This window comes from Argentina silus (genome assembly GCF_951799395.1).
Source record: "Argentina silus genome assembly, chromosome: 2".
Classification (NCBI taxonomy): domain Eukaryota; kingdom Metazoa; phylum Chordata; class Actinopteri; order Argentiniformes; family Argentinidae; genus Argentina; species Argentina silus.
Window position 1 is genome coordinate 29,244,735 of NC_139656.1, and position 12,205 is coordinate 29,256,939.

Below are 12,205 nucleotides of genomic sequence, written 5' to 3' on the forward strand. Positions count from 1 at the left end.
GTTACAAGAGATGCTGTGGCAGCACAGATGGAATGACTCATCACAGATTCTGGATTCTGGACAGTGCCATCAAACAACCCAATATAACCATTTCCGCATGACAAAATGGGCCATAATCAGATGAATGAGAATAATAAATAATTAAATAATTTCAATTCATCTTATTTTTCAGAACATGAATGCTGTTGGAGGTTTTACATTTGTATAAAGATACTGTACATAAACCATTGCTTAAGCAGCAAACCTGTTGTTATACAGTAGGGTGAGCAGCACACTACCCTGTGCCATAAAGTCTACAGAGGCTACTGTAGTACTCTCATATAAAGGGAAGCCACACTGTTCCTCCTTCCCTCAAGAAGCATTCTTGGTGTACACAAACCTTCCACATCAAGGAGGGTCTACCCATTACCACCACACCCAATGCCTAACTTGTGTCCTTGTCCCTTGCTTACTTGACCTGACCAAGGACAACTGTCTACTTCTACAGTCCGTTCAGACATGTAGATGTTGTTTGTTTTATGCATGAGCTACAGTACTACTATATTACACATATGTACATATGTAAGTTACAGGACTACTATATTACACATATGTACATATGTAAGTTACAGTACTACTATATTACACATATGTACATATGTAAGTTACAGTACTACTATATTACACATATGTACATATGTAAGTTACAGTACTACTATATTACACATATGTACATATGTAAGCTACAGTACTACTATATTACACATATGTACATATGTAAGCTACAGTACTACTATATTACACATATGTACATATGTAAGCTACAGTACTACTATATTACACATATGTACATATGTACTTTAACCTGCAATTCTGTTGGCTATCATGCATCCAGGTTGTCATGGCGCATATGGCCCCACTCCTGACAAACACCTCCAGGGTAAATAAAACCTATAGGAAAAACCTGTGTGTGCCTGATTCCTTTTGTTATTTTGTTGTGATCAGCTGACACTTGTGTTGTCTTTTTTGGGATAGGACATTTTCCCATACCTGAAGACCAGTTTTTAGTTTCAGGAAAATGGTCTTGAAGCTTTACTGTAAAATAGAATATAAGTGTAAAATTTCACATACGAAATACAGAATTATTTACATTTAATTCGGCTACTAATCATGAATTATGCATATTTAGTAGGGTGGCTAGAGGTCACATTTGGAAGGAATTGTGCCATTTGACACATTTTTAGCGATAGGGCCATAGGTATTATGACACTTTGAATGGCCATACCTGAATAGATTATTGGTGCAATAAGACGTTTAATTAAGACGTTTAATTAAGACGTTTAAAGAAGTTTAATAATGCCTGTAGGAGTGTAGAGAACACAAACATACGACAGCCTCTAGCCGCCCCACTAATTCTTATCATAGGCTTGTCAGTAGTCATAAATGTAGGAGTACTGTAGGCCTATATACCATTAATTATGGATAACAATGATGGAATATCCAAATAGTTGTTTATAATAAAATAGTCTTTAATCCAGTCAGGAAATTGAGATTTTGGTGAAAACAAGCAAGGGGTATATTCTTTAGAATGACATAGGCCACACTGCCTTCCAATCCTATCTAAAACTCCATTGCCCAGTCACAGTCTTAGCGGAGCATTTATTAGACATTTCAAACGTTCTCCATCTCTGACTAAGCAAAGAGGAGAAATGCAAGAAGAATCACTCACTACACCAGGGGGGGACGGGGGAGTTTTAAAAAAAAAAAATGTTTACGATCTGGTAATAATATTTGAAGACGTGTTCCCACTCCGTCCCGGTGGATGGCGCATTCACACGGTGGTTGTTCTGAAAGGTCCTCTGCGCGTCTGTCTTTGACTAGAACAGCGCTGAACCGTTTGTGGCGCAGAATGCATGCTTTCAATTTCATCTGAAGTTGAAGCGAAGGGAAAGGTATGCTTATTTACTTATTGACGTGCCTTGTTCAGAGTCCGTGAACTAACATGTGCACTTGCTTAGCTTAGCTGGAGGAACGGTAGCTAGCCACCCAGTAAGTTTCCTCGGGTTTGTGTTAGTTGACCAGGTACGTTGGAAGCTAACGTAGTTAGCTAGCTAGCAGCGTTAGCTACCGTCAGCTACCCCTCCAAATAATTCTCATTCAATTGATGAATCATACCCCAGTGTTGGCAAACTTACTCAAGATATGCCGTATGTATTGCTAGCAAGTCTGCCTACAGTTCCAAGCTGACAATTCATTCAGAGGAGGAAAGAGTGATGATAAGAAACGATCTGATGTTGTCATACATTGGACTAAATCTTCTCTCTTTTTATGAAACTTTCCCCTGCCAAGGACCATGAGTGGTGGATTTAACTTCGGCCAAGCCCCGAACACAGGGTTCAGCTTTGGAGCTGCCAAACCCGCGGCTGCACCTGCTCCTGCCACGGGTTTTGGTGTAGCCACCTCCACGCCTGCAGCTCCAGGTAGTGGCTTCTCGTTCGGGACCCCCAACCTGACCCAGGGCCCCGCCGCCGCCGCCCCCCAGCCCTCTGGACTCTTTGCCATGCCCACCCAGGGCACTGCACCCCAAACTGGGGGGTTCAGCTTTGGGACCCCTGCACAGAGCAGCCCTGCCGGTGGAGGCTTCTCTTTTGGGTGAGAAATGTACTTGTTGTAAGTCGCTTTGGATAAAGGCGTCTGCTAAATGTCTAAAACGTGAATGTAATAGTAGTATTACAGTTGTTAATATATAGAATATTAAAATGCGTTCTTTCTCTTTACCCTTTGACTCTCAAGGACCCCCACCACTAAACTCAATCTAGGCACACCTGCTGCTGCTCAACCAGTGGCAACTGGGCTATCCATGGGCATGGCAGCAGCCCCATCGTCTGGGACAGGCTTTGGCCTCGGGGGAGGTCTCTCCATACAAACCACCACTGCTGCTGCTCCTGCAGGGGGTGGTTTCAGCTTTGGGTCCACCGGCGCTGGATTTGGAGCCCCTACTGCCCAAATCCAGCCCCAGGTCCAACCCCAGGCCCAGCCAGCAGCACCCACAGCAGCTCCCACAGCAGCAGCACCTGGAGGGCTCTCTTTAGGAGGGTTTAGTTTTGGTACTGCCAAGATCCAGGCCACCACAGCCCCTACCGCAGCTGCAGGGGGAGGGTTCTCCTTTGCGAACAGTGCCCCAGCTTCCACCCTCCCCATGGGGGGGCAATCCGCCGCTGGTGAGTTTGACAAGGTCCAAAGTCGGCTCAAAACTTTCCACCTGGAAAAATATGTGTGATTCAGAACCTCCTTGGTCACGTCAGGTGTTTTTGCGTCCTTAGGTCTGACTCTTAATACGGCGCCTCCAGCCTTGGGGGCTCCAGCCACGACCCAGGGTGGTGGATTTGCCTTTGGGGTCAAACCTGCAGGTAAACCAGTCTGGGAGTCTGGGACGTTTGGTATATGTATATCACTAATAAGATTGATATAAGAAAAAGCTGTGTGTTATATGACAATGTTTTACTAAAAGTCATCAGTAAATCTGCCTGTAATGTTATCAGACAAACATCTGTGACTGTGGATTGAAGGTAATTGACTTTTCTTGTATCTGAAGCTACTCCTGCTCCTGCCCCCGCTGCCCCAGCCACCCAGGCTGTCTCGGCTTTAGGCTCTTCTCTCTTTGCTGTACAAGCATCAACAGCCCCTCCCACTGCAACAGTCACTGGTTTTGCTCGTGAGTTCACTTGCTAACTCTCACCTGAGTCACGTTGAATGATCGTTAGACCTTCTTGGCGGGCAAGCCTGGCTCCTTGATGATTCGTGTTAGTTAATCTTTTATTTTGAATCTTTTATCATTTATTCCCTTGTCTGGTGCCTCTCTGGTGGAGCAGTGAGCGCTGCGCCCACCCTAGGTGCCTCTGCTGCCCCGGCCGCCACCACAGCTGCAGGAGGGGCCCTGGGGTTCATGCTGAAACCTCTGGGGGCCGTCACAGCCAGCACCGCTGCCACCGCCCTCACCACCGCCGCTACAGGTATAGCCACCATAGCAAGAGTGACAGTCTGACCCTGTAGACAAGAGCCTGGGGGGGGTTACTCTCCCTGATGTTGCCCTTTCATTGGGCGTTTCCAATGTTATTTTAGAATGAATACAACATTATGTATGACTGCAGATGTTGAACAGTTTGTTAGAGTACTGTTGAAGTTCCTCACCGTTGTGGCTTCCGTTTTAGCTGCCGCTACCACTGGCACCACCACAGGCTTTTCCCTGGGGGTGAAACCTGCTGGCATCACTGGCATCGGAGCAGTCATGACTGGAGCAGCAACAGCCACGGTCACAGCCAGGTGCAGTACTGCTACGGTCCAACTCTCCCCACCAAATGACCAATCCCCAGCGACCACTCCCACCATAAACCCTCTTATTGTATCCGTATCCTCACTCGGCTTATTCCATGACTCTAAAAGGCAACGATTGTCAGCTCTCGGCGTCTGCACTTGGTCTGAGCCTATGGCCCTTTGGTCTGTCTGAACCCTGAAACCATTCCTTCTCCAGTGCTCCTCCAGTGATGTCTTACGCCCAGCTCGAGGGTCTCATTAACAAGTGGAGTCTGGAGCTGGAGGACCAGGAGAGGCACTTCCTCCAGCAGGCCACGCAGGTCAACGCCTGGGACCGCATGCTGGTGGAGAATGGAGAGAAGGTATGTGGTTATTACCACAATGGAAATAAATCAGATTTTTTTTCTAATCCCCTGTGATTTTTAATGTGTGTATTGCTGTACTTGAATGGCTGAAACAAGTTGGACGTGTGTTTCAAATGAAGTAATTCATAAATGAATTAATTAGTGTCTGCATTTGATTGTAGTATGAGAATTGTCTCTGCTTGAACTTTGGTGTATTTTTGCCTTTGGGGTCAAACCTGCAGGTAAACCAGTCTGGGACATTTGGTATACGTATATCACTAATAAGATTGATATAAGAAAAAGCTGTGTTAAATGACAATGTTTTACTAAAAGTCATCAATAAATCTGCCTGTAATGTTATCAGACAAACATCTGTGACTGTGGATTGAAGGTTATTGACTTTTCTTGTATCTTGTAGATTCGAAAGACAATGTTGTTATTTCATCCTCAGATCACGTCACTGCACAGGGAGATGGAGAAGGTGAAGCTGGACCAGAGGAGGTAGGCGTTTCTCCTGATGTTAACAAAAGGGGTCACTTTTCCATCTCACGAGGGATGGAGACATGCTGTATGTACATTGTGTTACATACTCTGCATGACACTGTACAGATCTCACCAAATTCACTTTTACAGGGTAGCAGGGGAGGCTGGTGGAGGTAGAAATGGGAGGACAGGCTCATTGTAATGCATGGAATGGAATGAGGAATGAGGAATGGTGTGAAACACGTGTCTGATACCCTTACAATGAGCCATCCTCTGATTTCTACCTCCACCAGCCTTTGCAGTGTATGAATAAATAAGGTTATTTTGAAATCTATCAGCTGTCTGTGTAAACTGGAAGACAGTTGACATTGTCTAAATTTGTCTTGCTCTTTCTTCAACCCCCCCCCCCCCCCCCCCCCACCCCCCCAGGCTAGACCAGGAGCTGGACTTCATCCTGTCCCAACAGAAGGAGCTGGAGGACTTACTCTCCCCACTAGAGGAATCTGTGAAGGAGCAGAGTGGAACCATCTACATGCAGAATGCTGATGAGGAGAGAGAGAGAACGTAAGATTGACGATGGCTTTCTGGGTGGAGGACTAACTTGTTCATCTGGCATTGACATCAATGGGAAACGTCCGCAAGGAGTCAGGAGTTAGGCAGGGATGTCGAGTTAGGATTCTTCCGTATGAGAACCAATGCAGAGTGAGGACAAAGTTGTTCATTTTATGAACAATTGTTTATATATATATATTAATGACAGATGGAAAACGCATACAACCTATAGGGTACAATGAGTACTTTGGTTTAAAAATGGATACACTTTAGCTGTACATCTATCATTAGCATGTTCAAATTCATTTGACTATACACATTGTGTTGACATTCATCACATTCACAAATCGGATCATCCATTTCCAATGAGATTGTCTGTGCAAAAAAAAAAGATGGTTCTGCCATACTCTCTTGTAATGTGCATGTATGGAGGCCTCCATCCCTTCAGTGTAGAGTCCCGACCATAGCTGTGATGCATCTGTCTGTCTCCCTTTTGAAGGTACAAGCTGGCAGAGAATGTGGACGCCCAGCTGAAGAGGATGTCCCAGGATCTGAAGGAGATCATCGAACACCTCAACACATCCAGCGGACCAGCAGACACCAGTGACCCGGTGAGGAGGAGATAGACTAGTCCTAAACTCTTACTACCTTCTGTTGTTACTGGATTACAACTATAGCTTTCCTGAGAATTGTGATTGCCTGTCGAGTTGATTTGGATATTATGGTGACTTTTTTTATTTATTTTATTTTAGCTTCAGCAGATTTGCAAAATTCTCAACGCCCACATGGACTCTCTTCAATGGATTGATCAGAATTCAGGTCAGTATTTAACCCATGATTAACCTTGATCACCCAGAGCAAACACGGGTCTGGGTTTATGTCTAGTAATGGAATGGTGGCCACGGTCTTGACTGTCACAGTATGCACACAGATTTTGAAGTCTCATTTCTGGCATTTTTTTCTAATGCCAATGAACCTTAAGAGAAACATCTTCCACATGAACAGTGACCTTTCCTTTTGGTTGAGAGCCTGACCTTATTTCAACCATGTTAACTCAGTGATGTCTTTTCCCAGTGCTTCTACAAAGAAGAGTGGAGGATGTGTCCAAACAGTGTGACAACCGACGCAAAGAACAGGAAAAGACCTTTCGCATCACGTTTGACTGATTTGGAGAATTGTAACTGAAATGCTATTGTGTGGATGTATATGTGCAACAAGTTTTTTTTTTTATGCTATGAAGATTTTTCAAGAAGTCATGATAAAGATGTGTGCTTTAATGCAGCAATCAATTGTGATTTATAGAAAAATATTCAAGGGTGTGTGACATTCCAAGTTCCCCCACTAGTGCTGGTCCAATTGTAAACACTGTATGAATAAAGGAAAGGCCTGCACATGGTATATGCTGTGCCCACATGCCCTTTAATTCATTAACCTGCACCTGATAGTTTGTATATTACCATATTGTATTCACTGTTGCATTTGGCAGAACATAATCTATGACACCAGACTTCTAAATTTGCTTATTTATTTGGCATTTCAAAAAATAGTCACAAGTCCACGTCAAAGTGATCCATTTCTAAATCCCGCGAAGGAGCCTTGACTAGACAAGAGAGCATGGTGACATGAACACAGGAGTTTAACGCTAGCCTTGACAACAGCAGGTGTCGACAAGTCACTATGCAAAGCAGAAAACTAACTTCTCTGTTAAGGCTCTTTTTCCTCACATAATGAAAATACTATGCTTATCATTTACAGACAGACTTTTTCTGTGACAAACCAAGACAGTGTCGGTAGCCCCTTACCAGTGAAATTAGATTTTTTTTTTTCTTTCTCTTATGTAAATATATGACGTGTCTGAGAAAAAGCATCACAGTTCCTGATACATGAGATCACTGTAAAACAAAAAGGTAAGAACAGGATCTTCAAAGTAAGAGAGAGTAGGAAAACGTGTGATTGAGTGAGAGGGGAGCACAGTGAGGGGCTGGACCACAGCCTGGCCTTTGGAGTCTGTGGACTGATTGGTTGAGCTGGCGCCAGCAGATCCGGAGGCTAGCGCATACGCATGTGCAGACTGTGCTTGGGTCCGTCCACGCGCTCCAGCTTCTCAAAGTGCTTTCTAGCGTTCCGGATGTTGATGAGTGTGGCTGCAGAGGCTAGAGTACAGAACCACGTGTTATTTACATGTGCCGTCCAGAGGTATTTTTGGCTCCATACTGAAACCATTTGGATTTCAGATCAAATCACGAAAGAGGCCCAAGCACAAAGTCTGGAAGGCACTGTATTTGCAAGCATGTTTTGCAACATTGGTTTCTGGTATTTTCCTGGAACAGACAGTTCTCTCATGGAGAGGGATTATGAATGACAACTCACGTATGGAAGGGTCCGACATGATCACCATGACGTATGTGTTGGAGGTGAAGACGTCGATGAAGGCTGCAAAGTTGGAGTTCCTCACCTCCATGCTCTGGAAGGAGGCTGCCAGTTTACTGCAATCACACACAAATGACATAAAGGGAACTACATTTAGATTTTAACTGCCTAAGAAACAGTCTTAGCACGAACGCTGGCACTTAGCAGGTGTGTCTGAAGTATTAGTGCCATTTTCAAGGCCGGATGTTTCAGCGCACATGATGGCACTTGGCCTGCTAATTGTCATGAACACGCTTCTATTCACAGCTAAGCCACCCACGGGAGCGCAGCGATATTTTCACCCGTTCACACCGACACAAATGCCAATATCCTGCATTTGCACTTGCATCCATTTTGCGCTGGCTGAAAACAGAGGCCATAAACAGAGCCCATGTTACGAAAACGCTAAAGCGAAGGGATACAGGGTCAGAGAGCTGTTCCCTACTCACCTACAACTCAGCTTGAACTGTTTGATGATATTGCTTATCTTCTCAAAGCGGTGAGCATCCCGCTGCTCTTTGCACTGATAATGAGAGATGACCTGGAAAACAAAATAACAGCACCGCAAAAGAATTGTCATCGCACACGATCGACTATTGACGTTTTTCAACAGCCTACTGTATGCCCGGGCCTGCTAGGCTAGAAACACTAACCAGAAAGGTGGCTCTCTCAAACAGAAGCACTTCATCCGCCTCTATAATCTGGGCAAAGTTCCGTAGGTTTGTCTCCAGCTGCTGCACGTTGGGGATCAGCTGATACACGATACTGGACCATGCCTAAAGAGATGCACAACCAACTTTAATTCACACTTATCCGAGAATACAGCAGTATATGTTTGGGTGGTTTGGTTTCTATTATGTAGGCACAATGTATGTGGCGAGTGTGTGTGGATTTGTTGTATGACCAAGATGACAATATTCATGTTTTTAACAATTTGGTCTGACGAATACAGAAAGAGCCACAACCTTATACAGTGTTTCATCCCAGATGGACGTCCTGAAGCAGGTGCAAGCCAGCGGCCTGGACAGCCTCCGCAGGTCCTCCTCACGCTCCTTGAAGATCTGGGTAGAGAGGGCCAATTAGTCACTTACACAGAGGTGATAGTTCAGTCATGAACACACACACATATGCTAAGTCAATATTGGCAATGGAGGGACGGCCTCTTTCCATTTGAAGGAATTTCTGAGTGAGTCGTAGCAATGCATCCAGGCTCCCAGTGATTGTGTGTGTGTGTGTGTGTGTGTATTATGGTGTTTTATATGAACCAAAGCTCACCAAGTCCCTCTGGTCCTCCTGCACCAGATCCATTTTGTGCACCAGACAGAAGACTTTGGCGTCGGGGGAGTTCTGGAGGATGGCCTCCAGACAGGACTGGTAGTAATGCATGTCCTTCTCCAGCTCACGGCTCTCCACGTCAAACACGTAGATCAACACCTCCACATTCCTAAAGATGTTGTCCCTCTGGCTGGTGAAGTAGTTCTCCATGAAAGTGTCTTGTCTGATGGACAGAGCCGAGAGCATTCATTAATGATTCCATACAGGTTTTTAGGTAGGTTTAAAAGTGAAAGGCCAACATTTGAAAAAATTGACTTGCCCTCCGCAGTCCCACAGGTTCAGAACCAGATTGCCAAGAAAACGTACATGGGAGTGCTCCACATCAACTAAGTGTCGAGGAGAGAGGAGAAAGAGTGATTTTTAAAAAATCATGAAAAATATCTGAGCACCAATGCACTACATCTATCTTTGCTCTCTGAAAAAAAAATTATGTACATGATTTATTATTAACAAGCTTAAAATGGTCATACAGTGAAACAAAACACATTCAATTAGGATTTCCACCTGATCTTCACTGCCTACTGGACACTTTAAAAGTGAAATTTGCATTTAACTTAATGTTTTGTAGTTAAACCAAAGAAACACATTTCCAAGCCACTGTTTCTGCTCTATCACTTGAATTGATTGTTGAAAACAATCTATTTCAAATCCATAATTGTGTTTTCATGAACTCCTTCAAGCCACTCTGTTATTGACCAATGTTGTAGAGTGACTGTACATTCTGTACATTCTGTACATTCAGTGCAATTCTGTGCTATCCCTTCATATTGTACCTGCCAACCCATTAGGCCCTACAATACATAAAAAAAAAAAAAAAAGCTTGAACTATTATCATTGCACTCAATAGACTCAACTGAAGTTATTATGTAGCTTGTTGAAGAAATGTTTACAATTTAAACTAATTTTAAGAGAGCCACATCAGGGGGGTGTAGTGTTTTGCCAATTACATATGGCTATCAAATCAACTTTAAATGTAGTACTGACTTGTGGCTCCCAGGCGGCGTGTGTCTCGGGCGATGTAGTTGGCAAAGATGATGGATCTCATGCTGGTCTTCCCAGACCCACTCTTGCCCATCAGCAACACCTAAGAAGACACCAGTCACATATTAGAGGAAATTCTTTGGGTAACAACCAGAGACAACTGAAATCTTATTTAATTGAAAATATTGCTACGAGACTTTCTAACTAAAACTCATTAAAACAACATCAAACACATTGCAGTGTCACAACCTTCTTCTTCATGGCAGTGCTGGACATCCCTTCTTCAATCAGGTCACAATAATGTTGTAAATCACACGTCAGTCTGACGTCCCTCGGCTGCCTGTGGTCAGTCACTTACAGCTTCAACAGAAACACAAGTAAGTCATGTAGCGAAAAAAATACAGCAAATACTAGACAGTCAAGCTGTTAAAGGTAGTATCATCCACCTGTAGTACCTAAACGGAGAGACCATATGATAATGTCTTTAAGTTACTCTGGGCTCAGTAGATCCCTGGATTAGGGTTAGTTCTACTAAGACCAGATGTTGAGCATTGGATCAGTACTACGTTTGCAGTAGTCACACACAGGGAGTAATGGGGCACACGTTAACACATAAAGCCCTAATGGGTACACAGAAAGATGCATACAGTGACTTAACCATCAAAACATTAGAGCCAATTTCCCTTTTTAGCTTTGGATGCCTTCCGATGTCTTTCAGATCAACCTTAAATCAATGACTCTGGCAAACGGTCATTTTAACAACATGCCATAATCATAATGTTTGCTCATCTAAAAAAAAAAAAAGTATGCTGGACAAGCTAAGGAAGCAAGTTTATTTTCTGAGTAGCTAGCCAAGTAGGCTAGCTAACATTAGCTAGCAACAAGAAATAGTCAGAATCAAAATCATTCACACAGGTTATTTTCGCTCTCAAGCTAAAAAGGTTGAGTTGTTGCCGAAATGAGTAAATTATGATAGATATACTGGATTAAAAAAAAAAAACATGTTGTATACATTACTTGATGTTGATAGCTAGCGAGTTGTGAGAGGTCCATTTCTTGCTGTTTACGCCTAATAAAACATGCTGCTTGCTAGCTAGCTGGCTGGCAGGCCGAACATGCAATATGAAACGGTTACGAACACGATCATCAGACGCTAGATCACCTTAAAGGGCTGGTCAAGTAAACAACAATATGGAAAAAACAAACAGTCGTCAAAAGAATGTGGTGAGTTCAGCAACTAGGTCCAGTCATGACTGAGGTCGGGACACTGAGCTAGCAGACAGGAGACAGGCTCACATGACTGCCCGGGGATGGGAGGGGAGGGGAGGGGAGGGGAGGGGGGGAGGGAGGGGAGGGGAGGGAGGGGAGGGGAGGGGGGAGGGAGGGGGGAGGGAGGAGGGAGGGGGGAGGGGAGGGGGGGGTCTCACGTGACGTGACCCGAGGGAATGTACAACAACATGGGTGCGTTCAGGGTCACACCTCAGACGTTTATTTGGGGTTTTGTTGCTGACTGTAGCTGTCCTGGCATGGCTTGTCTGTGGAGCCTACATGTCACACATTACATTCCACATGATGATTTGGACACAGCCTCTAGCCTCATTGCCACTTAGCCTCGCACAGCCTACAAAATGTATTGTTTTATTGTTCTATTTTGTACATTTGTTATTGCTATTTTGTTAATATTTTGCTATTTTGTAAAAAAATTGTCAATATTTGCTATTGTTTTTTTTATGTCCCATACACCAACCTCACCAAGTCAATTCCAATTTCCTGTATGTGCCAAATAAAAGAATTCTGATTCTGAATTA

At 44.0% G+C, this 12,205-nt stretch overlaps 2 protein-coding genes across 4 annotated transcripts; one reads left to right on the forward strand and one right to left on the reverse strand.

The window, feature by feature from the left end:
* The first annotated feature begins 1,866 nt into the window (after positions 1 to 1,866).
* nup62l (nucleoporin 62 like) lies at positions 1,867 to 7,070 on the forward strand. Its single transcript, XM_083687788.1, has 13 exons — positions 1,867 to 1,931; positions 2,329 to 2,631; positions 2,773 to 3,200; positions 3,303 to 3,389; positions 3,575 to 3,694; positions 3,852 to 3,992; positions 4,191 to 4,302; positions 4,511 to 4,655; positions 5,089 to 5,138; positions 5,550 to 5,684; positions 6,172 to 6,283; positions 6,425 to 6,491; positions 6,747 to 7,070. The coding sequence occupies exons 2-13, from the start codon at positions 2,333 to 2,335 to the stop codon at positions 6,836 to 6,838; spliced, it is 1,788 nt and encodes a 595-aa protein (XP_083543914.1). The 5' UTR covers positions 1,867 to 1,931; positions 2,329 to 2,332; the 3' UTR covers positions 6,839 to 7,070.
* A 497-nt stretch (positions 7,071 to 7,567) lies between these two features.
* rraga (Ras-related GTP binding A) lies at positions 7,568 to 11,689 on the reverse strand. Of its 3 annotated transcripts, none has more exons than XM_083687803.1 (10): positions 11,560 to 11,689; positions 10,647 to 10,757; positions 10,401 to 10,500; positions 9,676 to 9,742; positions 9,357 to 9,579; positions 9,047 to 9,142; positions 8,735 to 8,857; positions 8,531 to 8,622; positions 8,043 to 8,158; positions 7,568 to 7,825 (listed from the first exon to the last, which is right to left on the reverse strand). In XM_083687803.1, exons 2-10 carry the CDS (start codon positions 10,671 to 10,673, stop codon positions 7,722 to 7,724), a joined length of 948 nt encoding a protein of 315 aa, XP_083543929.1. In that variant the 5' UTR covers positions 10,674 to 10,757; positions 11,560 to 11,689; the 3' UTR covers positions 7,568 to 7,721. The 3 variants fall into 3 exon arrangements, with proteins under 3 accessions (XP_083543929.1, XP_083543928.1, XP_083543927.1); XM_083687802.1 differs by having other exon boundaries at positions 11,410 to 11,681; XM_083687801.1 differs by having other exon boundaries at positions 11,415 to 11,680.
* Positions 11,690 to 12,205: the final 516 nt, after the last annotated feature.

Bases quoted from the DNA above. Each gene is read 5' to 3' on its own strand.
- nup62l (XM_083687788.1), top strand. From the start codon at position 2,333: ATGAGTGGTGGATTTAACTTCGGCCAAGCCCCGAACACAGGGTTCAGC. The intron at 4,656-5,088 runs GTATGTGGTTAT...TTTCATCCTCAG, and splicing joins TGGTGGAGAATGGAGAGAAG to ATCACGTCACTGCACAGGGA. The intron at 6,284-6,424 runs GTGAGGAGGAGA...ATTTTATTTTAG, and splicing joins CAGCAGACACCAGTGACCCG to CTTCAGCAGATTTGCAAAAT.
- rraga (XM_083687803.1), bottom strand. From the start codon at position 10,673: ATGTCCAGCACTGCCATGAAGAAGAAG. The intron at 9,143-9,356 runs GTGAGCTTTGGT...CTCTCTACCCAG, and splicing joins AGGAGGACCAGAGGGACTTG to ATCTTCAAGGAGCGTGAGGA. The intron at 8,159-8,530 runs GTGAGTAGGGAA...GTGTGATTGCAG, and splicing joins CAGTTCAAGCTGAGTTGTAG to TAAACTGGCAGCCTCCTTCC.